At 45.9% G+C, this 26793-nt stretch overlaps 1 protein-coding gene across 2 annotated transcripts; it reads right to left on the minus strand.

Annotated features, from left to right (window-relative positions):
* Positions 1 to 356: 356 nt before the first annotated feature.
* On the minus strand, positions 357 to 21642 carry FGF5 (fibroblast growth factor 5). 2 transcript variants are annotated; one of them, XM_082726515.1, is made up of 3 exons: positions 20819 to 21642; positions 13017 to 13120; positions 357 to 1218 (listed from the first exon to the last, which is right to left on the minus strand). In XM_082726515.1, the coding sequence occupies exons 1-3, from the start codon at positions 21183 to 21185 to the stop codon at positions 871 to 873; spliced, it is 819 nt and encodes a 272-aa protein (XP_082582641.1). In that variant the 5' UTR covers positions 21186 to 21642; the 3' UTR covers positions 357 to 870. The 2 variants fall into 2 exon arrangements, with proteins under 2 accessions (XP_082582641.1, XP_082582642.1); XM_082726516.1 differs by lacking the exon at positions 13017 to 13120 and having other exon boundaries at positions 1008 to 1218.
* Positions 21643 to 26793: the final 5151 nt, after the last annotated feature.

Below are 26793 nucleotides of genomic sequence, written 5' to 3' on the forward strand. Positions count from 1 at the left end.
CAAACGTAGTGTACCCGGGCCTTGAATTCTCTTCCTTATCTCCAACTTATAACTCCATCCAAAAATCCTTATATTTTCTCCTTAGTCCCGGCCCACGATAGCCCAGCCACGTAAAGGGCAGGATGCCACATACTGCCACGAATTTACACACACGCACACACACACACACATGCACACACACAGATCTAAGTTGAATCTTTGGTGCCGTTGAAGAGAACTGAAGCATTTTAAGACGAAGAACTAAACTTACATTATCTGAGGTATGGTAAAAATAATAATAATAATAATAAAAATTAAAAGTGCAATGAACTAAGAAAAATGAAAAAATCCACATGTTACAAATGGGCTATAAACACATTTATATTCATAAACTGCATTCAAATGGTTATGCCATATTAATTAAAATAAAAAAGTAAGAAAATATGCTCAATGCAGAGGTACTTTTAAAAAAAAAAACCCAAAAAACAAAAACAAAAGTTAATAAAAATATTTCATCTGCATCAAAATATTCTTTGGAAACCAAAAATAAAAATGTATCATGTGTGTTCTTTCAGGCTGATCTGTAAAAGTCAGGAGAGTATGAAGTCCGCGCTCTTGAGCTTCCAGAACATACTGGGTACCACCAAGCACAGAGCAGAAGGCTTTCCCGTCTTGGGCACTGAAGCCGTGGGCTCCCCACTTAGGACGAAGAATTCCGGCTCAGCTCCTCTCAGAAAACATCTTTGTTTCGGTGGCACTGAAACCCGTGACCTGACTTGGAGACAGTGCAGCAGAGCTGGAGCTGGACCCAATACTCTTCTTTCTCAGGTCATCAGCACAGCCCTGGAAGCGTCGAGGAAAGGCCTGGTTTCTCCAAGGCCAAGATGAAGGTTACCCGAAGCGGAACTTGAGTCTGTATTTCACGGTGTTGGGACTCTTCCGAGGGGCAGACACGGGCACCTTTGGCTTGACAGGACTGGGTGGCTTTTTCTTCTCAGGAACGGTGACCGTGAAAGAAAGTTCTGGCTGCTCTAGCTGCTTGAACCTGGGCAGGAAGTGAGTGGAGACGTGCTGGGGTTTGACCCTGGGGCTGCAGCCCCGCTTGGCCTTCCCTCTCTTGTTGAGGGCCACGTACCACTCGCGGCCCGCAGGCTCAGTTCTGTGGATCGCCGACGCGTAGGTGTTGTAGCTGTTCTCCTGAAATCGCTCCCTGAACTTGCAGTCGTCTGTAAATTTGGCCTAGGGGGAGAAAAGAAGAAACTTAAGCAGTAATACTATTTTCAGCACGCAAGAAAACGAGGCCTCACGCTGTGAAGAAAACCGAGAATTCCGGAGGGAAGGCCTCCTCCTGCCTCCTTTCTTGTAAAGACCCATCGCTTCTTTTTAAAGGTTGCTTCAGACTACTACGTTTCATGTCTACCTCCCTACTTGATTCATCTTTGTAATGCTGATTCCAGTTTACTATGTTCTTGGGGAAATAATATCAATGCATATAAAAAGGATAACAGGAACTCTTAGTATATTGAAACTCTGTTCCGGTTTTTAAACTACTTTGAGACTGGCAGTGAAAAAATTAACTTTTGAAATTTTAAGTTATTTTCCCCCCTCTTAAGCCATTAAGAAAATAAACAGAACTGAATTACTAAGGAACAATTGCCTGGTAAAACATGAATTCATGTTCAGAGAAATGGGGTCATATTATTCCTTTGAAACAAGGATACATTTTTCAATGTTATCAGTGTGATTCATGGTGCCGACAGAGGGGTAGCATATGGCCCTATTAATATTGCATGTGTTAGAGTTCTTCAGGAAAAAATATATCTTCACACAGTGATACAGGAGAGAATATTCGATGCCAAGAAGAAAAAATTACTTTTGGAGTCATTAGCAATACTTCATCCAGATCTCTCTCTCCCTCTGCAGACTCTGACACACACTGACACACACACGCACACTGTCTGCCCTTGAAATGTTCCCAGAATAGTGGGAAAAGCAGACAAGTGAGTGTCCATCATGGTGAGGTTGATAGCGGGACTTAATGATCACGGTTTGCAGAGGGTACAAGAGGAAAGGATGCAGGAGGCTGGAGGTGGCCGGGCACAGGGCAGAGAAGTCTTCCTAGAAAAGATGACAGGTGAGGGGCGCCTGGGTGGCTCCGTGGGTTAGAGCCTCTGCCTCCGGCTCAGGTCATGATCTCAAGGTCCTGGGATCAAGCCCCGCATCAGGCTCTCTGCTCAGCGGGGAGCCTGCTTCTCTCTCTCTCTCTGCCTGCCTCTCTGCCTACTTGTGATCTCTGTCTGTCAAATAAATAAATAAAATCTTAAAAAAAAAAGAAAAGAAAAGATGACATTTGAGCTGAGTCTTCAAGCACAACAAGATATTAGTAATGCAGGCGACATGAGAAAGAGTTCTCAGAGGGGAAACAGTGTGTCCACAGGTCAGCAAGACACTACGGTAGGTAGCAACTTCCACAGGTAGTAGCGTAGTAATGTGGTGGAGGTAGTGATCCCACAGGATGTGTGCTAGGAGAAGAGGTCAGGCTGACACAGTGGCCAGGGAGAGCTCTGAAGACGCGTCCTATGCCTTGCCTGTCCTGCTGATGGTTTTCTGTTTACTGTGGACTTAGTGAAATAATACGAATATTTATAAAAATGACAGGAACTCTTAATATATTTAAATTCTGTTACTGTTTTTAAATTACTTTGAGATTTTCACTTGAACAATTCACTGCCAACAGAAGATTCTGTTGAGGAATTAAAGGAAAATATACAGGGCAAAAGCATGAACACAGACAGATCTGCAATCAAATGTCACTGTTGCCCGTCGAGGGCAAGCTTTAGGCTCCTTATCCACAATCCTTATCCATAGGGCTATTGGGAGCACCAAAATATTTTTCTAGGGAAAAGATGGGTGGCTTTCCTCAAATGCAAAAGAGGCCCAAAGTCCCAAAGAATAAGGATTCCTATCCTAGACCAGACCACCAGGTTTCACAGTGGCGGGGAGCCCCATTATCTAGAGTTCCTGGGTTTGTGAGCACCAAACATGCTGATGCCTGTAGAGAAAAACACAAAATATATATGAGATATCCTTTTTATACCAGACCAAGAAGTACTATACTGGAATTAAGAGCTCTTTTCTTTTTTTTTTTCTTGCTTTTTCAAATAATGCCGTGCTCTTCTCGCAGCATCGAAAGTCAGAACACGGCAAGGCAGCCTCCGTAGATCTACTCTTGGTGGTCACATGAATTTTTTGGCTTGTGCAAAGTACTGACGATATTGGAAGACAGGTTTCAGGGTGCTTCCAACAGCTTCCAGCAGCACACCGACGTTCTGGATGACAGCTTGCCCAAGTTATTTACATTCAAGCATAGTTCAGTCAATAAGGCTCTTTATTTGAAGGCCAGGAAGCTACAGGCGCTGGACGTGGGTGTTTTCAAGAACCACCACCTATGGCATTGCTCGCATCCTGACGTCCTACCGGCCTACGTCTAGGCCAAGGGCACTGTGCGGACGTCTCTGTACAACAGGACGCACTTGCTGTTCCTATTTTTTTTATTAAAAAGACTTTCTTACAAGTCAATGTAGTTTTTGTTTAATAGCTTGGCTTTTAAAAGGGCATAACTGCTGTCACATTTCATTTGATAATCCTAAGGTTTTATTTTAAAATAAAAGCTCTAGCCATCTGTAATGCTTTGGGCTGCATAGAAGGATACGCATTTTAGAAAGGCATACGGGGCTTCGTCAAAGAGAGTAGCGGGTATATTTAGCCTGCCTCATATTTTTTTCTTCAAATGTGCTTGAAAACATTTTAAAAAATATATACATTATACCTTGACCTGACTTTCCTCATGTTTGACAAAAATCCATTTTCCTGAAAAAGGATAGCAGTGATTGCTTTGTCCAATGTTGACTTTTTTTTTAAGTGTACTGCAGTATTTAACCTTTCCTTTGGCGACACACACACACACACACCCCGCACTGAATTAAACTTACAACAATCCCATCTTAGAGCCTTCATATGGGTGGAAGCCCCCCAATTCCACCCGCTCCAATTACTCTGTCTAAAGCCTTCTTTCCCTCCTTAGGATTCATGTTCCTCAGCTCTTAAGAGGACAGAAGGCTCTTTGGGCTCTAGATTTTCCAAGGGTCACTGACTGTCACCAGAGGCAGAGGTGCCCAGAACCCGAGGACCCGCACACTGTGGGAAGCCCCACAGCCGTTCCGGCCCCCACATGGGAGCAGGAGAGAAGGCAGTCAGACTGTTTTGGCTTTCTCCATGGACTTCCAAATTCGTGTTTTGTCTGAAAAAGTCTTCCAGCTGCGATGGAACAGAACCATCTGAAACAAACGCATCAGTGAATTTTTTCATCAGGAGATCTAGTTTCTTCTTGAGGAGCACGACTCCTGGCTTTGTTCAGAAATGACGGTGGCCCTAACCCTAACTTCTGTCCCTCGTGTCACGCACGAACCGTTTATATGGCAGCGACTCAGTAAGCAATACGGGTCTTAGCTACAGGTGTTCAAATATACGTATGCGTTTACCATCACACAGTTTCGGATGGTAAGTTAAATTAAAAACCAGGTGGTTTTTAATTTTTTAAATCTCCTTTGAATTATAAGAAGTCCTTTGGCAAAACACATATTTTTTCAACAATAGAACTACATTATTTTCCTAGATAAAGTGAAGTTGCCAGAAAGACGTTTTCTCTAGAGCGGGTGTGAAGCACAGAGGGGATGGGATTTCAGGGAAGCCACTGGACTCGGGCCCGCGTGGCCGCACTGGGCTAGCCCCATCGGCCATCGCAAAACCGAACACTAAAATGGTCCTCAAGTACCCATATCTTTGAAAAAATTCATTTTTACGGGTCTCCTCAAAAGATGCTTCCGGACTATGTATCACTTGTCAGGCACTCTGCTAGTTGCCGCTTTTCCAATGAAAAACCAAACAGACACGGTCCTGTCCACGCTCTTTGTTGAATTAAATTATGTGTTTTTCTCCTTAATTTCTCCCCTGATCTTGCAAGTGTAAAAACACGTTACATTCAACAAATCATAATTGTAAAATTAAAATGAAATGTTCGGCTAAATTTTTATGTAACTTGGTACAGTCCTGATGCAATTTAATATAGTCCTAATGGACAAAACAAATGAAACTTGAACAAATGAAGCTATTTTTTGCTTGTATAGCCTAATTCTTCAGAGGGAGAGAAAGAGTGCCATTAAGGAAAACAAGAAATTTTGGATTAGAAGGACTCTGTGCCTTGTTTCTACTCATCTCTTCCCACAGTGAGAACACACAATGGATGTTTAGAAGAAAGGTCAAATTCAGTTCAAAGAAAGTAAAACTTTGATTAACTGGATATTTTAGAAAAGACTAATTCTGCTTAATTGAAATCTGAGGGTCAAGTAAGCCAAACAGAAAATTCTTTCTGAAACATTATTTTTTAAAAGCTTTCTAAAACCTCTTAACATAGTTTCGTTCCTTCGTAAATCCCCTGGTGTGTATGATAGGGACGTCGCGGGAAACAAGCGGCTGTTCTCACTTCATGCCGCAGAAACACGCATGTAGCACGCAGAAAGGGAGGGCAAGAGTGACTCTGGACCTATGCCAGGATGATCCTTGCAGTTTGTGGGGTATTTAATCAATTTTAGTTCTTTTTTTTTTTTAAGGTTGTATTTATTTATTTGATAGACAGAGATCACAGGCAGAGAGGCAGACGGCGGGGGTTGTGGGTGGGGGGAAACAGGCTCTCCGCTGAGCAGAGAGCCCCATGCGGGACTCGATCCCAGGACCCTGAGATCATGACCTGAGCCGAAAGCAGAGGCTTTAACCCACTGAGCCCCCCAGGTGCCCCTCAATTTTAGTTCTTTATTTTGCTTTGTTTTCTTTGATTTGTCTCCCTCTTTTGAAAAACCTTGTGAAGGAATAATTAACCAAATACAAATAATTAGAATGTTATTGTGGGCTACAGCCAATTCATATTATGAAATAATTAAGACATTATTACAGACTGTGATAAAACGATTATAAACCAAACTGTACTTTAAGCAGAGTTCCCTTACTGCTTGCATCCCTGCGTCGGGTTCCCTGTCTCCTGTTAGTGCTTCTCAGGTCCCACCCCTGTTCCCACTGATGGGGCTGCCCCGGCCAGGTGCCCTTAGCCTAGGCTGTCTTGTGTGGTTGTGCTGAATGTTCCCTGACCAAAGGCGCTCCACCTTTGGTGGTGATTAAAGGCTAAAAGGCAGACCTTGTTCCAACTGCTTCCACGCAGAGTACCCCAGCACAGGGCGGTATTACCCCAAAGAGCCACGTTTTCCTCTTGACTACAAAGGTTTCCCAGAGTTCAGTTGCAGCCACACTATGCTATCTCCAGGGCATAGCCTGCTTCCTGCTTGGCACTGATCATCTGTCCATTCTATATCTCTGTCCTTCATCCTGAGTGACCAAGGGAATATATAAGTGGGATTTAATAATAAACCAATGTGGGGTGCCTGGGTGGCTCAGTCGTTAAGCATCTGCCTTTGGCTCAGGTCATGGTCTTAGGGTCCTGGGATGGAGCCCCGCACCGGGCTCTCTGCTCAGCAGGGAGCCTGCTTCCCCGCCACCAACCACCTGCCTTTCTGCCTACTTGTGATCTCTCTGTCAAATAAATAAATAAAAACTAAACCAAAAATATTAATAAACCAACCTGACATAATGTAATGAAGAAAAATGACCACCGGATTTCTCCCCCTCCCAATTTTACGAATTAACCTAAAATTATTCCGGGAGCCAGTTCAAAATGCAGATTCCCCAGGCCCTATCTGCAGAGGTCATGTTTTAGTAAGTGTAAGGTGAGACCCTGGAATTACGTCATTAACCAGCATCCCGTGTTACGTGACGCAGGGGAGGTAAGAATTTTCTCTCTGATGCTCTTAATAACTCCAACGGCTGGCCTACTGAGGGCTCCTCCGTGCCGGGGAACGTACATCTCCTGTTTCTCCCTCACAGTAATCCCAAGACAAGCAGGATGCTATGCTCTAATTCTCTGGTCCGAGAAGGAAAGAAAGCAATTCTGTGGAGCCCCGTGTTTACCAAGCGCGGGGTTAGGCCCCTGTGACTTCCAGCTCGCATCTCCCGGCGCCTCAGCTCAGCTCCTTCACACCACACAAACCCAAGTGCATCTCCTAGTCTTCCGTCTAGTCCTACCTATCTGGAAGTTGCTCCGTGTTCAAATACTGATGAGAAACGATGCCATTCTCCACACCACTGGCGAAACAGAGCACCGTCTCCAGCTTTGGGCTGACGTGGAACTCTGGAGCTTCACGTCCACTCATCCCACCCGGATTTCCTCAGGAAAACAGGCTCTCTCGCTAGTTTCACATAGTGTGAATTTGAAGGAAAACTGGCATTTACTGCAAAGGCCGAGCCCTGAGCCCATTTTTGAGCCTGAACTAATGGACATTTAGTTTTACTGTGTAAGTTGAAAGCCCTTAGAGGGCAAGGGGAGTTTCTAGTCCAATGCCTTTGGAGAGCTCAAGGTCTGGACGGGGAGAGTGGAGTGCTTAATAGGTTATTTTTTTTATGATGATGGTAACTATTGCTCAAGCCTCCATTCCCCCTTTCAGTAAACACGCCGAGCTCTCGGGGCTGCTGACTCCTCCTCGCGCTGCCCCCAGCGCAGGAAGTCCGCTCCGCACTCCCCTCGGGGCCAGCCAGCTGGCTCCTCCACAACCAGGAAAGGAAGACGCTCTAGTCTTTGCTCAGGGCTGATCAAGCACACATTCCATGCCTGTTTCGTAAACTCTGCAATTAGCTTTCCTTCCAAACATGATCCCCTAAAACCCTGAGAAACAAAAATAATTCTACCACATGCTTCTCTCTGGACCTTTAAAATAAGCCAAAATGTTTTTTCTCCAATAGACAACATACTATCTTGCATATTTTATGAAAAGGCTGAAAAAAAAACCATGATAACCATCTTTTCCAGAATTTCCGTTTTCTTTAGGTAAAAAACAAGATGCAACAGGGCTCTAAAAGAATTATGAGATTATGATCGTAAGAAATCCTTGTCTCTTAAGAGCTTGAGCCTGAGAATTTTGTTTTCAAATTAAGTTCTTTGAAAAAAGGGAAACTCTGGAGATAAGGGGCTCCTGTGGACACAAAAAATCTGGACCTAAAGGAAAAAAGCATCAGTGATAAATAGGATTGAGGCTGGTCTAAATATCTGAAGGGTCACAGCTGCCTGACCCCGAAATCAGGAAGTCTTCTCCTGAGAGAGGAGACAGGATCATCACACAGCTGCCCCCGAGCAAATTAAGGAGATTCTTTCTTAAATTAAATGGTGGACACGGGGCACCTGAGTGGCTCTGTCGGTTAAGCCTCTGCCTTTGGCTCAGGTCATGATCCCAGGGTCCTGGGATGGAGCCTGCTTGGGCGTCCCTGCTCAACACAGAGTCTGCTTCTCCCTCTAACTCTCCCCCCTTCCCCTGCTAGTGTACCCGCATTCTCTCTCACTCTTAAATTGTAAAACGTCTTTAAAAAATAAATGCTGAATTTATCCCCCCCCCCCCCACCCCAGGCGCTATTCTAGATCTTTCATATGTATTATCTCATTTAAACTGCTCAACTATCACAATAGATGGTTACTTTAGTTTTCCTCTGTTTACAGCTGATAAAACCAAGGAAGGAAAAGATTAGATAAAATTAGATAATTTAACTAGAATGACACAATCTAAGTGTGTCGGTAACCCCCGCACTCAGGGTCTCTCACTCCTCCATCTGGACCCACCTCAGACAAACCCAGAAGGGCTCTCTGGGGGGATTTCGACAGAGATAAGGAAGCTGAGGAGAGAGCAGGAACAGAGTGAGGAAGGAACAGGAACAGAAAGCAGGCAGAGAGACAGAGACAGCAAGAGAAGCGAGCTCGTTTCCACAAGTACCTCCGCCTGGGATGACTTGAGGAGGCGAGTGGAGTCCCAGCGAAGGCTCCGTCTGACTAACCCTCTCGGCTCTTGGGAGGCAGACATCGGCTCCCACCGCAGTGATTCCCAGCACACCTTGACAAGGGGAAGACCAGACGCCTTCATCCTTGCACGGAACGCTGAGAACACCTGCACAGTAGGAAGCGGGCTGCACTCGTGCTGGAACATTCTAGTGAAATGTTGTCTGAACTTCAGTCATCTCCGTGTGCACGTCTACGTGCACTCGTTCACCTGCATACTTGGCGCCAAGAGAAAATTTCTCTACCGAATTAACAAACTTAGCACAAGAAAAACATCAGCACAGGGGCGCCTGGGTGGCTCAGTGGGTTAAAGCCTCTGCCTTCGGCTCAGGTCATGATCTCAGGGTCCTGGGATCGAGCCCACATTGGGCCCTCTGCTCAGCAGGGAGCCCGCTTCCTCCTCGCTCTGCCTACTTGTCATCTCTGTCAAATAAATAAATAAAATCTTAAGAAAGAAAGAAAGAAAGAGAGAGAGAGAGAGAAAAACATCAGCACAAATGTTGCCGCAGTGTGACCCATTCCGGGCTCTTTTTCCTGTCTGCCATCTTTGTGTCGCTGATACGGAAGCATTTTCTAAATGAAAAATTCTGAACAAAGCAGAGCTCGCTCCTGCTTTGAAAATTCATCTTGAGAGGCGTCCCCTATGCAACACAGCATCACACTGAGTGACCAGCAGGTGTGAAATTCTGTGGTAAGTTCTGCGAGGACCACATCCCCTCTGCTTCTTCTTCTTCTTCTTCTTCTTTTAAAGATTTTATTTATTTATCTGACAGACAGAGATCACAAGTAGGCAGAGAGGCAGGCAGAGAGAGGAGGAAGCAGGCTCCCTGCTGAGCAGAGAGCCCGATGCGGGGCTCGATCCCAGGACCCTGAGATCATGACCTGAGCTGAAGGCAGTGGCTTAACCCACTGAGCCACCCAGGCGCCCCCCGCCCTGCTTCTCTAGACTTTAAGTTGAGTACTAGAGACACAGAAATAGATGGGGAAAAGAATCCAAACAGAATTGGGGAAGGGGGTGCAAAACACAAGCAAAATATTGTAAGGATGCACCATGATATTTATTCTTTGTCATGTAATATGAAAATATTATTATTCCTATAAAACAATATGGGGAAAACAATGAAATTGTTTCCAAACAAAACTCAGCATCTTCTTTCAACTAGCTTTTACCTACAAAGCATTATAGCATTTATAGAAAAAGAGAGTTTTAGAAGGATGATTCTGGTTCAACCACGTGTTAACTTGGGAAAAGATTTAACATCTCTAAGACTGCTTCCTCCCCAAATCATGTAATGAGACAATGTGAGTGAAAGAGTTTTTAAAGAACTGTGCAAATACATTGTCTGTGCCTGCAACTCATTCTCAATATTCTAATTGTTACTGTAAAAAATAAGTTGAAAATCTATAATTATTCATGAATATGTCTCAATACAATATGGGAATCACTTTCTCCAGAATTATATGAATGTTTTACATTTTTGGTTCACATTTACTTTATAGATAAAACCCTGAAAGTACTCTATTAATTTTAAATTTTTTCCGGTTTTGTTGAGATATGATTGACATATAATATTATGTAAGTTTAAGGTGTGCAACATGATTTTCACATATATGCATATATACATAGCAAAATAATTATAAGTTTCTCTTTAAATGTCTCTGGGCAGTTATTAATTTAGAGCAGCTCACAAATTACACATTTAATCTTAAAATGTAAAGGTTTTTAACTTTTTCTGTGACAATGCAATTTTGTGCAAATCAAAACTAAATCAAATAATTATATCTAAAGTTACAAGAACAATTTTTCAATGTGTTTAACTAGAAGAAAACAGGAAAGAAACCATCTGGGCATAAAACTGATAATTGCTAAGATTAATACTATTTCTGAATTCAACTTCCTTAAAAATAAATCACTTTATAATTTAATTAGTTTTCCACCTAAAGAAAAAGTGCCAATAAGAGCTCAGATAAGAGAAAGTGGGCTTGGACCATTGATTTAAAAAGAATCCACATAATCGTAGGGCTTAGTTTTTCATCTACAGCTCCCCTCAAAGTCATCAGAATGACTTTTATATCAAAGAGCTTCGGTGAGTGACAGGAGCAAGACTTGCTTTGTACTGTTTAAAAGTCATTATTTCATGAAATAACTTGAGCCTGCCAAGATGAGAAAGAATAACAGATGCTGTTTTTGCATTATCTGCATTATTTCAGCCAGCCGTCCTCAGGCATTTGGGTCATATTTCTGGAAATTGGTTACTCGCATTTGACAGGGGAATCATGTAACCTCACCTTTCGGCGTGACCTTTCTAACTGGCACCCATTTGTAGTACTTTGAGTTCCGTGGCAATTATCCTTAAGCTGGCCCAAGTTTAGCTATTTTTTGCATGTACTAGAGCATAAATTGAACAATTTAAAAGTTAAGATGCTCACCCAAAACAAACCAGTATGAGAAAGTTTCTTTACACGCCCTGCACTTTATTAAGATGTTTAGATTCTGAAAGTGTTCCAATTATTTACAACCTTAAAGTAGACTGGGGGAAATTCCTGTGTTCAGACGAGTCTGATCACTGTGTTCAATATTCTGCATGTGGATTTTTAAAAATCAAATTTTTTTAATAAAACGGCATGCCCTGCTTGTGCACACTGATGCAGAACTTTGCCCCTGTAAATAAATAATCAAAGACCGATTACTTTGTGAAAACTGTATTACAGCTTTCTCACCGCACAAGAGGAAGTAGGTAAATCTTTTTATAATTCTTATAATCAGTGATTAAAGAGGTTAGCAAGGGTTTTTGTTTATCTCAATCATTCAGTATCTAGTATATTTAGATTACTGTATAATATTAGTATTTACTGAGCACTTACAATGTACCAAATGCTGTTTAAAAGTTTTAAATATATTATCTCATTTAATCTTCAAATAAGTATAGAGATCGCTTGAATTCTGCTACCCCCTTGTATTAACAAGTCACCTTTAGAAAAAGGAAAATTGAAATTTTTACACATTGAAACAAATGAAACTCTCAATGAATTTTTTAAAGATCTGTAAGTAAAAATGATAAATCACAAGTTTCAATTGATTACATTCTTAAATAAAAGTTTCTACCTACTTCAAAAACTAGAAAAGCAATATTTCTCCAATTCATTTAGTAAAAATTAGAGAGAATAAGAAGTAAAGGACTAACATTAAATAATAATTGCTTTATAAAAATTATATAATGTGACAAATCTTAGTACACTACAGAAAAAGCATAAATCACTTTTAAGTGCTGTACATAGGGACTAAAAAAAGTAAATCAAATCTGTGAGTAGAAAAACCAAGCTAGACATATGTTATTATCTTTACAATGTTTTAATGCTTCCCAAATAGTGAGTATTTTCAGAAAAAAAAACATAGAAATCTATAATTTATAAATTGCTTACAAAATATATAGGTGGCTTGAGAAACTTTTTCAGTGCAAAATTAGTCTTCATAATTTTAACTATTGTTTTTGATGCAACAAAATTACAAAATGACAGTCCTCAAATGGAGAAATTGAATTTCTCTAAGCATGATCAAAATCGTCTCATTATTGATTCCTCTCCACACTTAATGATGTGAAAATATGTTATATTACTTAGACCTAATTTCTGACATCATGAATAGCTTATAAAAGTGAATAAGAGCCTGATCTAGTAAATATGCACACACAATCACCACAAATATGTACATTTTAGTTGTTATATAATATTATCACTTCCATAATATTTCTCTTCAGTTGGACAAATTTTAAGAAATAAATAGTAGCGATCACTTTGAGAGTGGTGCTATTTTGAAATACATTCATCCTGAAAAATTTTTTGTGAACTCTGTATTATCTTTTCAAGTGACTAAAATATAAAAATGATTACTTATAAGAACATCTTGGTTAAATGTACATATAATTTAAAAAATAAAAACATTATGTCCTCTGAGCAAATTGTTCCTCTACCAATGTGGGAAATTACTCTGTTCCATTCTACAAATGTAGAAACTCCGTAACACCTTTAACAAGTATAAAGTGGTTCTACTTACACTTGCGTGGAGTTTTCCTTTTTTTGACATCGCTAAAAATTTGTTGCTGAAAACTCCTCGTATTCCTACAATCCCCTGAGACACAGCAAATATTTCCAAAATACCTAGGATGACAGAAATCCCAAAATAAAACACACACTCCTCTATATATCATTGAGTAGAATTAAATTTCTACATAGATTCTTTTCATTCTTTATAGCTGTGATTTAAAAAAAAAAACAGTATTTAACATCCATATCTTCCATGATATTCATTATGTTAAAAAAGAAAAGTCTAGCATGCAAGTGTTCACTTAAAATAGCAATTTTGAATATTCAAAAGCTTAGTTCTGGTTCATTAATAATTCTTTTTTTTCCTTACAAATAGGTCACTTTTAGTAAACAGTGTTTACCCATAAAATCTTCTCAATCGTAATCTTAAATTTTTTCAAACTAATTCTCATCCATTGTTTTCTATCAGAGAAAATACACTGCTTTTAATATTAAATCTCATAAAGTCTGGCCCAAGACTGATATAAACACTGAAAGCCAGAGACAAATTCTTCTTATTTACATGAAATAAATCCCTCTCCTCAAATTATAATAACTATACAAATCAATATGTACCATATTCAATCATTCAGAGAGTAGTTCATTTAAAGACTACACATAAAAAGATGTTGAAAGCATTATAAATAATTTGGGATTATTGGCTCAATGAGTGTTAAGGCATTATGGTTTGGGACATCCTGCATTTTAAACGGTTTTTCTGGCAAAAAATTTAATGAGGTATTTTATTACATTACTGTTTATATTTAGTATTTCATAGTTAGCATTATCAAGTCCATGTTCCTCTGTCTCCTATAATAATTGAAAGTCCACATCAACTGTGTCAAGAGAATCACATACCACAGTTCACACAGTATTTTAAGATGAAATTCATAGTCTGTATATAATTAGAATTCCTGTCTGTTTATCATAAACTCATATATAATTTATATGAACTTGAGAAAAGCATAGTGCTTTTTTGTTAACTGCCCACCTCAAATTGCCAAAAAATTGGTAGGGGAGGACAAAATCTTATAGTTCGCTAGAGTTAAGAAGGGACCTAGCCCAGGAAGAAAGAAAGGAACGAAGAAAGGATGGGAGAAGGGAAGAAAATCTCAACCTTTTAACCTAAATTATTCTAAATACACATACTAAGTAGATATCTCAATAATATTCTGCTGAATAGAGAAATTCACCGGAAATTTTGAAAAACAGTAGCCTCCACCTGCAGTATTTGAAATACATATAAAATTAGTCAATTTACCAAAAAGGCAGTATTGTGGATACACATATATATGACATATAGAAATACATCTATATAAATGCCTTCATTAGGCACGTTTTTGCACAATGTGAGTTAGTACCTATAATTGTAGCAAATATTGCTGCTTATTTCTTCAACTTGATTTCTTAAAAACACTTGATCAGAAAGTTCAAGGGGGGGGGGGGTAGCCGAACTATTGTCTTTGTTATAAGCATATTTAGTCCAGAGTAAGCAAAACACTTCCGGGAAACTGCCACTAACCCTTTATTAGTGGATATTTCTTGAAAACAAAACAAAACAAAACAACCAAAAAACTACTTGAAGGGGACTACTTTCACTTTTAAGAAGAAACTCCTAAATAAACTGTCACTCATTAATTACTTTCTTCCAAACATTTTCAAGATGCTCTCTTCGATAGGTTTTGCTGTACAAATTATTTGACTGACGCACACCCAAGGATTTAGACGCATTACCATTTTATCACATAGTGACGAAGCACACAGAATGCTTTGTAAGGTTAGATACAAAATACGATGTAATGCATTGTGATGATGTTATTAATAAAGCTTTAATAGAACATGATACAAAGTTGCATTTCTATCACACAGAATATTAAAAACAGCTTAAGGATTTTAGATATTTGGAAGATGGGGAAATGTTGTGAATGTTGCTTAAATGTGTTAACAAATGAGACACCAAAACATGAGAAATTGGCTACGTGTCGAGCAAGAGAAACAAAAGGGACAATATGGATTGGTAAAAAGGAGAGTTAGTTGGATGTTTTCTCCCAATTTACTTATGGTTCTACATTGTTAGTGTTTTTACTCATTCTTTGGAAAATTACTTGGTTTTGTAAATACAAACCTGTGTTTTAATGAAAAAAATACATGGTAGAGTAAGTGATAGAATTCTTATTGAATGTATCCATTTACAGGCTAACATTTCAGAGGTCAAGACAAAGTCTCCGTAAGTATTTGTTTAAAGCTTTGACTATGTAAACTATAGCTTCTGACAAGTAATGTATTCTATTTTGAGAAAAACCCACTTTGAATCACTTGTTTCCTAACACACTTTATGTACATTCTGTATGTATATACTATGTAAAATTTGCAGCATAACAAATTACACTGGGAAGATGAAATAATATGTGTAAAGGGTTATTATTTTATTATATATACTGCTTGGTTTCTTTTCTTGCAAGTACCAGTGTAAAAATGATATATTGCCTGGGAATGAATGGATTTTATAATTTTTTATTTTTTTAAAATAATTTCATTTATTTATTTGACAGTCAGGGATCACAAGTAGGCAGAGAGGCAGGCAGAGAGAGAGAGAGAGGAAGGGAAGCAGGCTTCCTGCTGAGCAGAGAGCCCGATGTGTGGCTTGATTCCAGGACCCTGAGATCATGACCTAAGCTGAAGGCAGAGGCTTTAACCCACTGAGCCACCCAGGCACCTCTGGATTTTGTAATTAAAAAAAAAATTATATTTAATTGAAAGCTTAAAATATACTTTTGCATATATTCTATTTAAAATTATGAAGAATGAAGGAAAGATAAAGATGAGTTCAGATGAAATAATTATTTTTTCACATAGATAACTTTGGTATGATCTTCTAAATCTTGATGTAATTATGATGTAATATTGAGAACGGTATTAAGATCATAATTTCCAACGTAATTTCAACAGTAATTTCACAAGATCTTTTTTGTGAGAATGTTGGAGCAGATTCTGCAGTTCAACTCCCTGACCCCACCTCCAAGAGATCACACAATTATTGATTTTACTATACCAAATCTCAGGAAGGCACTAAAGAATTCTATATCATATTTTAAACCCTCATACATTAAATCACACATATATAAATCCCAGAAAGCATTTCTCTAAAACTAAATTTTTCTCAACTTCAGTAGTTTCCTGACTCTTTTTAGAGCTGGTAATAATAAATTTTACGAGAATTTACAATTCCCATTACGGACGCCGAGCTGGGATCCGTAAGCAAAATTGTGGAAGGCCAAGTATATCTCATAGATCAGATAGTCAATGAATGTTCACTAAGCTGAATTTGACCTTCTCACAACCTCTGTTTCCTTTTTCAGGATACCCCAAGTGCACACACGTATGGACACACATTTTACTCTCCTTCAATTCTGGCCTTCTGCTTGGGGAGTCAGGCAGGGTGATTACTTCCCATTAGAGTGCTAGTGACAATGTGTGATCTTTCTTAGGGTGTTAACGTGTAAGAAAATCAAAAGAAAAAAGCAGTGCTTAATAGAAAAACACTATTTTCTCTTGGTGGAATTTGAGGGTTGGCATCTAGATCGAAGGAGGCAAGAACTTATCCACACAGTCTAATCCACTACTTACAAGCATAGACATGCATTACAAAGTCAATTTATTTCAGTAAGAGAATATATGTCTAGATTTTTTTAACCTTTGTTCTCTCCAGATTTTTTTTTAATACAGCAGGACTCTATTAATGATGGCTGATAAAATCATGTAAACTCTTCCCTTTTCTCTTTTTTAGTGAATGGCATACAAGACACAGATATCTGTATTCAGAAGCTTTCAACAGCTCATCTGAAAATTCTCAAAGAAAATAATTCAAAACTGAAGTTTCTCTACTTGCATTCACACAGCAACAGATATGCTGTGCCATTATCAAATCCGAGTCTTGAAATACCCAACTTAGCAGTTTTCAGTGATTAAATTAGTAACAGAGATCTTTCACTTGAGTTTTTCTGCTCAGGAGATATAGCTATAGATTTAGCTAGGCTTGGGGGACTACTTAAAAGGTTGACTCTACATGACCCCAAAATTGATAGTGAATTTAGATTTTCAAAAATTAATAAAACCAAGGGTTCAGTTCAGTCAGAATATATGATTGGAATTTTCATATTTTATGTGAACACTTTGGCTTTGTGTAACCATAGCCTTCAACTTTAGCTGCCTGAATTGATAATTACTTGACTGCCTGTTCGTCAATGGCCCAACATATGTCAACAGAAGCATTGAAGCTGAACCTGGAAGTGTATAAATTAAAGCAAAACCTTTGTTTCTATTCAATAGAGGAATTTTATCATTTGCCTTGTCCTGTCCATCTTTCTTAATCCTTCCCTACTATTTCTTCATACTATGAGTATGAAGAATGAGCTTATTTTTCTGTCTCCAAAACTTAGAATAACTACTGTGTAAGAGAAGCTAACAATATATTAAGTGGTATGCCTTAACTAAATAAATTGTGTTTCCAAATCTATGGTCAGAGTATACTTCTGATGGTAAAACTAGAAAATATTCACAGTTTTCAGACATGTTAGTATCAAATGATAGTTATATGCATCTCTTCTGACAAACATTACAGAAAATTATTGAGTTTAAAAGAACCTGTTAGAAGGCAGTTTGATTAAAAAAAGAAGGCGGCAGCTCGGTGGCAAGGTTTTGACTCTTTCCTGAAGTAGCATGTATTATGCTGTAACCAAAGGAATGTGAGTTTTCCTCCTTGCTAACTCACAGACCGTCGCATGAGATCATAAGCTAAAGCTCTGGTGTGTCCTCTGTGGTCCTCTCTGGTCCCAGCTCTGTGTCTCCTGGGAGACTTAAACAACAAAGGTTTCCTTATGTACTCTACACAACAGCCCATGACCGATGCCTTAGTTCTATGTACCTGTCGGGAAACCGTCAAATGTTGCTTTCAAAGAGGTGTATGACCACAATTAGCAGGTTTCTGTTTCTCTTTTACAGCTCTTTGGGGCAGAGGCTTATCTTAAATTTTCAAAGTACATGCTTTCCCACTCAACATGACATATTTCATATTTCATAAATTCTCCATCCAGCAGTGGTAGCGAAATCACAGATAGTAGTATTGGACACCAGACATCACAAAGCAGAAAACCACCAGGACTTAAATATTCAAGTTATGGTTTTCTCTGTGAGAAAAATCTATGGAAGGCAAAAATAAACTAAAAAAATCCCCCAACCCCCAGAAGTAATCAAAATATTAAGGCTAATGATGTAGGCAGCCTTTTAAGGACGCACACATGAATGAGTGAGGGAATGAATGAAGGTGGCCATCTGAAAGACAGACCACACCGGAAAGGCTATTCTAAACAGGAATGAATGGGGGAACCTGTTAAATTAAGGAAGTTTTATTTGGGTGATTTTTAGTGAACATCGCTGTTCCTTTCTAGGTATCTTTTTAAAGTGGATTTTAAAACAAAATGTACCTTGGGGCACCTGGGTGGCTCAGTGTGTTAAAGCCTCTGCCTTCAGCTCGGGTCTTGATCCTGGAGTCCCAGGATCCAGACTGGCATCGGGCTCTCTGCTCAGCGGGGAGCCTGCTTCCCTCTCTCTCTCTCTGCTTGCCTCTCTGCCTACTTGTGATCTGTGTCTGTCAAATAAATAAAATCTTTAAAAACTAATAATAAAATAAAATAAAATAACCTTGTTAATAGCAATATCGGCCAACGCCTCCTTTAGGTGAATGTATTCTTTGCTGAACTGCTCTCATGTTCCTTCCTGTGCTTTTCTAGAACCTCTCTTCTGGCAAGGCCTAAGTTGCAAAAATCTGTCTTTTCCAAGAGAGGAGGGTGAGTATATGGGGAAGGAGTTTGGATTTCAGAGACCACTAGTACATCCAAACCCACCCTAGAGACGCGCCCCCCACCCCAGACCCAACCAGCAGCCTGTTAAATGCTAACTTTGGGTCCTCCCTTGGGAACACAGAAGTTCTCTTGTGCTGGTGCTGATTTCCTGGATAAACTACAAGAACAAAACAGGAAAAGTTTTCCTGTAAAAGAAAGGTGGAAAGATCAGAAGTGGGAAGTTGGGTGGGGGGGGGGGAATGAGAAACACAAGTGGAAATACTGAAGTACATGGCGACTCTCGCTGCCCCTGGAATCTTGTGAAGGTCCCCTTCGCCCTAACACACCTGCCCTTTATGACCCAAGATGGTGAGTTGTTTGATAAGGGTGCGGAGAACCTTAAAACATAGAAACAGCCTCCTCCACGGAGCGCGTGGGAGGCCCCGGGGCTCGCGGGGGCACACTCGGAAGAGCGCGCTCTGGTTCGGGGCTCCAGGGCCCCGGAAACACCGCACCGCTCAGCTCGCAGGAGTCGGGGCAGGGGCGGGTGTGGACGCGCGCACCGCCAGGTCTCCCGCACCCCCCGCACCCCGCCTCCCAACCCCCGGGGGAGCCGCGCCCGCCCGCACCCCCCCCCCGACGTGCACACCTCCAGCCCCGCTGGGCAGGCGGCAGCCAGACTGCCAGTCCCGCCGAGGCGCCCGCGCTCCTCCCGGGGTTAGAGAAGCTCAGTGGCCCGTGGGGTCGCGCGCACCTGGGAGCTCGCTCCCGGGCTGACACTCGACGGCCAGGGGACCGGACGCCGCGCAGCCTTCTGGCCAGGCTCCCGCTCCTCCTGGGCATCTCGCAGGCCCCGGCTGCGGGTCTGTCTGTTGGGTTAACCCCTGCCGGACGAGCGATCTGGCCCTTCCGAGGAGAAGCCTCGGAGCGACCGCCCCCGTCTCGTGCACACCCCGAGTCTCGCAGCTCTGGAGGCAGCGAGAGGACCCCGAGGAGCAGCGGTGACGCGCCGGAACCGCCCGCGCGCGGAAGGCACGAGGGAAGGGACGAGATGCAGCTAGAGAGAGCTCAGAAAGAAAATGTCAAACTTGGCTTCAACAAAAACAAAAACAACACAACGTACACACTGTGCACCTGTAAGGAATTGAACCTCCTCTGAGTTTCTTCCAAAATAAAGAACTTTTCCTTAACCGTCCTGGGGAACCAAAGGCTGGCCCCTTCCTCACAAGGCGCTGTCACGGTCTCAACGCACTGAACGTTGCTAACCGCAACTTTGAAGTCAGTCCCGCCAGCGCCCACCACTGTCTTTCTCTAAACGCGTCCAGCTTCCCGGACGCCGGTCTCCTTCCCGGCAGGGGCGGCCTGGTCCCCCCGGGACACCGCGCCCACGGTGTATGTGTGCAGCGCGCAGGTGTGTGGGCCGTGGGCATAAGCCGGACGCAGGCGTGTGCAGTGCCTACTGCTCTGGGCTTCCTGGTGGCCGCTGGAGGGGCGGCCTGGGAATCTGATTCTTCTAAGAAAAGGAACTGGTCGGTTTGGGGCCAGGAGAAGGATGCACTTCGACGCCTCTTGAAGAATGCTGGCCCGGCAGCAGCAGCGGGAGGTGACAGAAACCCAACGAGCAGAAGGACTTGTTTCTTCCCCGGGCACAGGCTGCGGCTCCTCCGGGACCCGCAAGCGGGAAACGGGGGCCCGTCCGGAGCGCCCGGCCGCCGGCGCCGCAGGGATCGCCATTTCTCTCACCCCGAGAGGGGCGCGCGAGCGCGGCCGCAGGGACGCATCCGCTCCCGAGCCGCCGGCCGCCCCGGGGCCGCCCGGTCCCGCAGCCCGCGTTCCCGAAGGTGCCCCCGCGGGCCGGGGCACAGCCGCGGTCCCGCCCGAGTCCCCCGCCGCCCGCTCAGGACGCGCTTGGCCGGGCGAGGGAGCAACTTACTTAACATGTTGGCTTCATGGGAGCCGTTGACTTTGCCATCCGGGTAGATCTGCAGATGGAAGCCGATGCCCACCCTGCAGTACAGGCTGCCGGTCCGGCGCCCCGAGGGGCTCCACTGGAAGCTGCTCTGCTCCGAGCCGCCGCCTCGGTTGCCCGGAGAAGCGCCGGGGGAGGCGGAGGCGGAGGAGGCGGAGGAGGAGGAGGACGTCGTGCCCCTGCCGCTCCGGCTGCTGCGGGCGCCTCCCGGGCTCCGACCGGTGGCAGCGGGTCCGGGGTGCCCTTTGGCGGCGACGTCCTTCTCCCCGCGAGCCCAGGCGCTGAGGACGAGGTGGCTGAGGAAGAGGAGGAGGAGGAAGGACAAGCTCATTCTTCCAGCCGCCGGGTGTCTAAGCGCATCTTGCAGGGCTGCTTCTGGGCTCCGTGGCCCCCGCGCGGCTGCGAGCCTCTGGCGCTGCCCCCCTCGCCGCCCCGGGTGGACATAGCCTCGGGGACGAGGGGGAGGGAGGGACAGAGGCCCCTCGAGCGGATCCCGGCGCCGCCGCGGGGATATTTATAACGCGGGTGATCTCACTGCGCGGCGCACGCCCGCCAAGCCGCCCCTCACCCGCCGCTTTGTGCGCTCTCCGGCCGGGGCGGGCAGGGAGCCTCGCGGCCCCGGGGGCGGGGGTGTGCAGGAGGGAGGAGAGGCGAGACGGCGCGTGGGAGGGGAGCGGGGAGGAGAGGAGCTGCGCCCCGACGCTGGGCACGCGCAGACCGGGGCCACGCACCCCAGCGGTTCTCGCGCGCCGCCGGCCCCCCTCGCCCCGAGCCGGTGCTGCGCGGCGTTCGGCTGCGCGCGGGCGTCTGAGTCCTCCGGGGGCAGCAACCGAGATGGGGGGGGGTGGTCTAAGCGTGGAAGGGGGTTCGCGTCCTCGCCCACCTCCGCCGCACGCCTGCGCCCCAGCAGCGCACTCTTGGCCACCCGGACCCAGTTTCCAGGCTCCCTGCCCGCCCGCCCGCACAGCCCCGGTGCTGGGAAGCCCCGGGGAACCGAGTCCGGCCGAGAGCCTCCCGGCGCTGCCCAGGGCGCGCAGCGGGGAACCACGCCGGGATTCGCAGCCCAACTTGGGAAGCCTCCGGGCCGCGCGGCAGGAGGAGAAGGCTGGTCTTCTTGCTGCTGTTTTGATTTATTAAACAGCTAAGGAGCGGGTTTGTTTGGCATTTAGAGAGCCACCCTGAGCCATTAGGCCACGATTGGAGCTACTCTTCTGTTGGAAACTCTGGATTGCGCTAAATGCCCGATTTGCATTTCCTTACGGGAAGCTTTCGGTCTGCGTCCGGACGCGCGCACCGCGCTCGGAGAGGGGCATGGGGGGTTAGGTCTGGGCACCCGCACGTGTGTCCAGTTGTCCTCTCTCACCCCAGGATCCCCTTGGCAGGAAGGATTAGCTAAGGGCTCGCTTCGGCGTCCTCAGAGCTGCGGTTGACGGAAGGACCGACCCCAATGAATGATTGATGACGCGCGCGCTGTGTTTCAGGAAACCTGAGAACCGAGAATTTCCGTGTATACGACGCCCCTACTGTCATTTATCTGAGAAATATACCTTACTTGCATTCTTGGAATATTTGTCTGAACACATATTTGGAGCTTTAAATTACACTCTGATAAATTATTCATTGGTCATTTTAATGAAAAAGTGGTAATCTTGTCTGATAAGGTCAAGTCACAAAAGCTAACCTGATATTAAGTTACAGCTTTATCCATTACTGATTACCGGCCCGAGAGCTCCTATCTCAATAATGAAAAGCTTATAAGGCGCTTGTCGATTTTTCAGGATTGGAAATATTTCGTGACTACCATACTTAACATCAAGGCAGCTATAAAACAGAGAGTCACCTGGACAGTTCAGGGAAGCCACTGTGGGGGGAGAGATCATATCGCACATGGATGTGGACGTCTTGGACACGTGCCCCTGATACTGATACACTATTAAGATTCTCTCCTGGGCTGAACACCCCTTCTCTTTACACTGTTCTAGCCTCAAGCTCTGTACTTCCCGCGTTAACTGGTGTGGCCAGGCAGACCCTCCAAGGCCATCCTGCAAGTGGACATTGTGAACAGACAGCAGTCCCTCAGAACAGGGTACCTGACCGAAGTTGTCTCTTTCCTGAGTGAGTGACTGTGGGAAGATAATCTGGGCACTGTGCCCTCCGTGGGTGATGCCCTTGGGACAAAGCTGTGAGAGTTAAAGGCCCATAGGTAGGTGCTGCTGGATGCGGCCATTAAGTCCACTTTCGTGTCACACAGTCTATCCCCTGCCTCAGGGGGCAAAGATATTCCAAACAAATCCAGTTCCCCCTCCAGAGGGGTCTGCTCAAAGAGGAGTGGCTCTTGCCCCAGACAATCAGCCTCTTCCCAGAACCTGGGAAGCCAAAGACCATTTGGCTGAGCCTCTGGAGGCTGCAATTGGGCCTCTTGTCTTTTTCCTTTCTTTGAGCTTAAGTCACACCCCCATTGAAATAACTGGTTTTTTTGTTTTGTTTTGTTTTGATTTTTGTATCCCTCTTTTCTGCTGCAAGAGTAGAGGACCAAACTTTTGTCTAGAGGTGACCTAGGAAGGCCTAGACGTCAGCCTGGGCTTTAGTTCACCTCAGCTGAAGGCCGGCGAGGTGCACTTAAGCTTTCTCTGGTCCTAGGGGCGGACTTCAGGAAGGGCTGAGTGTTCACTAAGACAAAAGACGTGACCAGCTCTGGTGGGAAGGAATTGAATTTGACAAACTAGACCCCAGGTTCCTTTCTAGTTCTCTGGGAGACTCGGGCGGAGGTGGGGTGGGGAGCAGAGTTCTGGTGGTGCGTGCCAGCAAGCAGGGGGGACTCACCAAACCTTTAAGATCTATGACAAGAGAGTTAAACACGTATTTGTTCATTTAAAAAAAAAAAAGAAGAAGAAAAGGAAGAAACAAGATGTGTAGTGAAGACAGACTACAGGGCACGTGTTTCCTGCGCGAAGCCTGCAACGCCCCCCTCTGCCCCCCATGGCCCCCAGGCTTAGCAGGGGCCGGAACGGTGGCCCTTCGGTCCCCGCCCGCGCCCTGCCCCACACCCCGCGCTGCGGGTCGCGCTGAGCCCGGCTCCCCGCGGCCGCGCGGCCGGAAGGCGTCTCACTGCACCGTCTCGGCTCAGCCCGGCCGTGCGTCCCCTGAACCCCTCCAGGAGAGCGCGAGCCACTTTTCTCCGGTTACTTCGGGGACCATCGAAGGACTCCGGGGACCACCCGGGCGCCGCCCACCCGCCAGCCGCGGGGCCGGGTCAGGGTCCAGTCCCAGAAGCGCACGCACGGCCGGGCGCCGGGCTGCTCTCCGCCTCTCCCCGCACTTTCCCAGCCGGGCCGCGCGGCCCGGGAGACGGCGCCCGCCGCCCGCCGCTCGCAGGGGCAGAGCGAACGGTCCTCGAGCCGGTGTCCACTCCTCGACACTCGCTCCCCGACAGGGAACCGGTAAACGAATCCGCAGGTGAGGGGGTCCCCCCGCCCGCAGTCACCCGGGCGCCAGGGTCCGAGTGCGCGCGCACCGGCTCGGTTCCCCCCACTCCTGGAGGCCCCGCCGCCGCGCGCCTCCCCGACGGCCCTCCAGCAGCTCTGCAGCCCCTCGGCCTCCCCTCGGCCCCTCTCCCAGCCCCAGCCCCCGAGCTGTCCTTCCAGACCTTCACCGGTTCCGTCTGAGAAACCCGGTGGCGAATCTCTCTACGTCCTCCGTGGCTCGCAGGGGGGCCCAGACACCGGAGGAGAAGGACGTCGGGGTGGGCGGGGTGGGGGTCGGTGCCCGAGCCTCCCCACTGGTCACACCCTTGCGCCGGGGGTCCCTGGAGGCCGGTTTCCGGAGACCCGCGCTCGGGAGCAAAGGCCCGGGCCTGGTCCCTCCGCCCTGCGTCGGGCCGGGACGGAGCAAGGACGGGAGGGCCACAGCGGGGTCGGGGAGCAGCCGGGGCGGCGCACGCCCGAGTCCCGACGGCTCTGCACCTGGACACCCGCAGCTCCTGCACCGGCCCGCCTCGCTCAAGCGTGGCGCCCAATCTTTTTTCTTTTCTTTTTTTTTTTATTTTTAAAGATTTTATTTATTTATTTGACAGAGAGAGATCACAAGTACACTGAGAGGCAGGCAGAGAGAGAGAGAAGGAAGCAGGCTCCCCGCTGAGCAGAGAGCCCTATGCGGGGCTCGATCCCAGGACCCTGAGATCATGACCTGAGCCGAAGGCAGCGGCTTAACCCACTGAGCCACCCAGGCGCCCGCGCCCAGTCTTTGTTCCGGGCCGAACCGCACTCCGGGAGGGTCGCCTGGCCTGAGGTTCTGTGCGGGAAGGCAGGGACCGGTGGTCTCTGATCCAAGCACACAGGAGCCCGAGGTTCTCAGAACGCTTTCCTGAGCGAGCGGCTTGAACCTGGGCCTAGAAGGCCCTGCGGCCCTCCCTGTCCCCAACGCCCTTCCCCACGGACCCCTTTTGGCCAACCAGCTCCCTGATGACCTGCCGGTGTGGGCTCCCTCCGTTCAGTTGGTAGTGGAGGCGCCGCTGTACTGTGGGGGGGTCAGGACTTGACCGTGAGGGGCCTTCAGGCCATGCTCTGGCCAGGACCCTCTGTTTCCGGCCTTGCTCGCAGCCTCGACAGAACAGCTTGTGGCTGAAGGAGGGCTGAGAAAGGGCGAGGAGGGATGTGCGAGGGACACGAAGCCAGGGCGCCCAAGCAGGGTGGCAGCGCGGGTGACCCGAACTTCTCCAGGTCCTGGGGCGAGAGGTCGTCTTGGGTGCCCAGCCTCCATGACTTGTTCTGACACAGCCGCAGGCCTCTGGCCTTCTCTGCTGCCGGTGGAGTCAGAAGGCAAAGCAACTTTTGCTCGTAGGAGTGGGTCTGCCGTGACCTGAATTCACTTCAATGAAATCAGTTCTTTTCTTTAAAAAGTAGCTCAAAGCTCAACTGAAGCTCAACTCTACAGCTCCATCCGGGGGCCCTCCAACTAACCCTGTGACCATTTCGGTTTTAGCGTCTGATAAATCCAGCCACTGAGTCCACAGCACGACAGGCCTCTAGACACCTGAACGTGCGGTGTCCAGTTCCGGACAACCACCGCTCATCAAGTATAAAGCCCCTTGTCCTGTCTGCGGCAAGTCACAGAAGGTGAAGGAAGTGCTTCCCAGTGCCTCTTAAACATGCGCACAAACCGTATGTGGGGTTCTAAAGATCGTGTGCTTAAATACGATCTTCCCCAAACAGAGTCTAGCCTGACCCTTTTTAAAATAATATTTTATTTATTATTTACTTGACAGAGAGAGACACAGTGAGAGAGGGAGCACAGGCAGGGGGAGGGGGAGAGGGAGAAGCAGGCTTCCGGCTGAGCAGGGAGCCCGATGCAGTGTGGGGCTGGTTCCCAAGACTCTGGGATCATGACCTGAGCCGAAGGCAAACACTTAACCAACTGAGCCACCCAGGCGCCTGACCGGTCTGTCTTTTGTAACAGGTTTTGTGCCTGGCACATTCTGCATCTAATAATGCTTAGAGAGGTCATTCTGAGCACACGTGGAGAGACACAGGTCCTTCCAGTCTTAATTCCCCATACCAAGTGTGTCCAGTGGGAAGAGTGGGGAATCAGAGACTTTTCTTGTCTGTGAAAGGGGAAAAAAGGTTGAATTAGAATTACCACTATTGCAATAGCTCTAGCATTCTGAATGTTTGGTTTGTATCCAGAGAGACAGGCCATAAGCAAATGGGCGCTCCTTCGAGAAAAGTGAGGGCGGGGGAGAGAGAGAAAGAAGGCACAGTGTCCTCTCCTAGGACATCCCTCTTGTGCCACATGAGACAGGAGGGAAGAGAACAGGAGAGAGACCAAGCCTAGTACCAGTGAGAAGCAGCTAGGAAGCTGCTGAAACCGGGGTCCATGGGCTGTCCATTCACCAAGCCAGTCAAAGGCCATTTGTTCAGAAAGTAATTTGATCAAAGCTGATT

This window comes from Mustela nivalis, assembly GCF_964662115.1.
Source record: "Mustela nivalis genome assembly, chromosome: 4".
Classification (NCBI taxonomy): domain Eukaryota; kingdom Metazoa; phylum Chordata; class Mammalia; order Carnivora; family Mustelidae; genus Mustela; species Mustela nivalis.

Excerpts from the sequence above, each read along its gene's own strand:
- FGF5 (XM_082726515.1), bottom strand. The coding sequence starts at position 21,185 with ATGAGCTTGTCCTTCCTCCTCCTCCTCTTCCTCAGCCACCTCGTCCTC. Across the intron at positions 13,121-20,818 it reads CCATGAAGCCAACATGTTAA|GTATTTTGGAAATATTTGCT; the intron begins GTAAGTTGCTCC and ends CTGTCATCCTAG. Across the intron at positions 1,219-13,016 it reads AAGGAAAACTCCACGCAAGT|GCCAAATTTACAGACGACTG; the intron begins GTAAGTAGAACC and ends TTCTCCCCCTAG.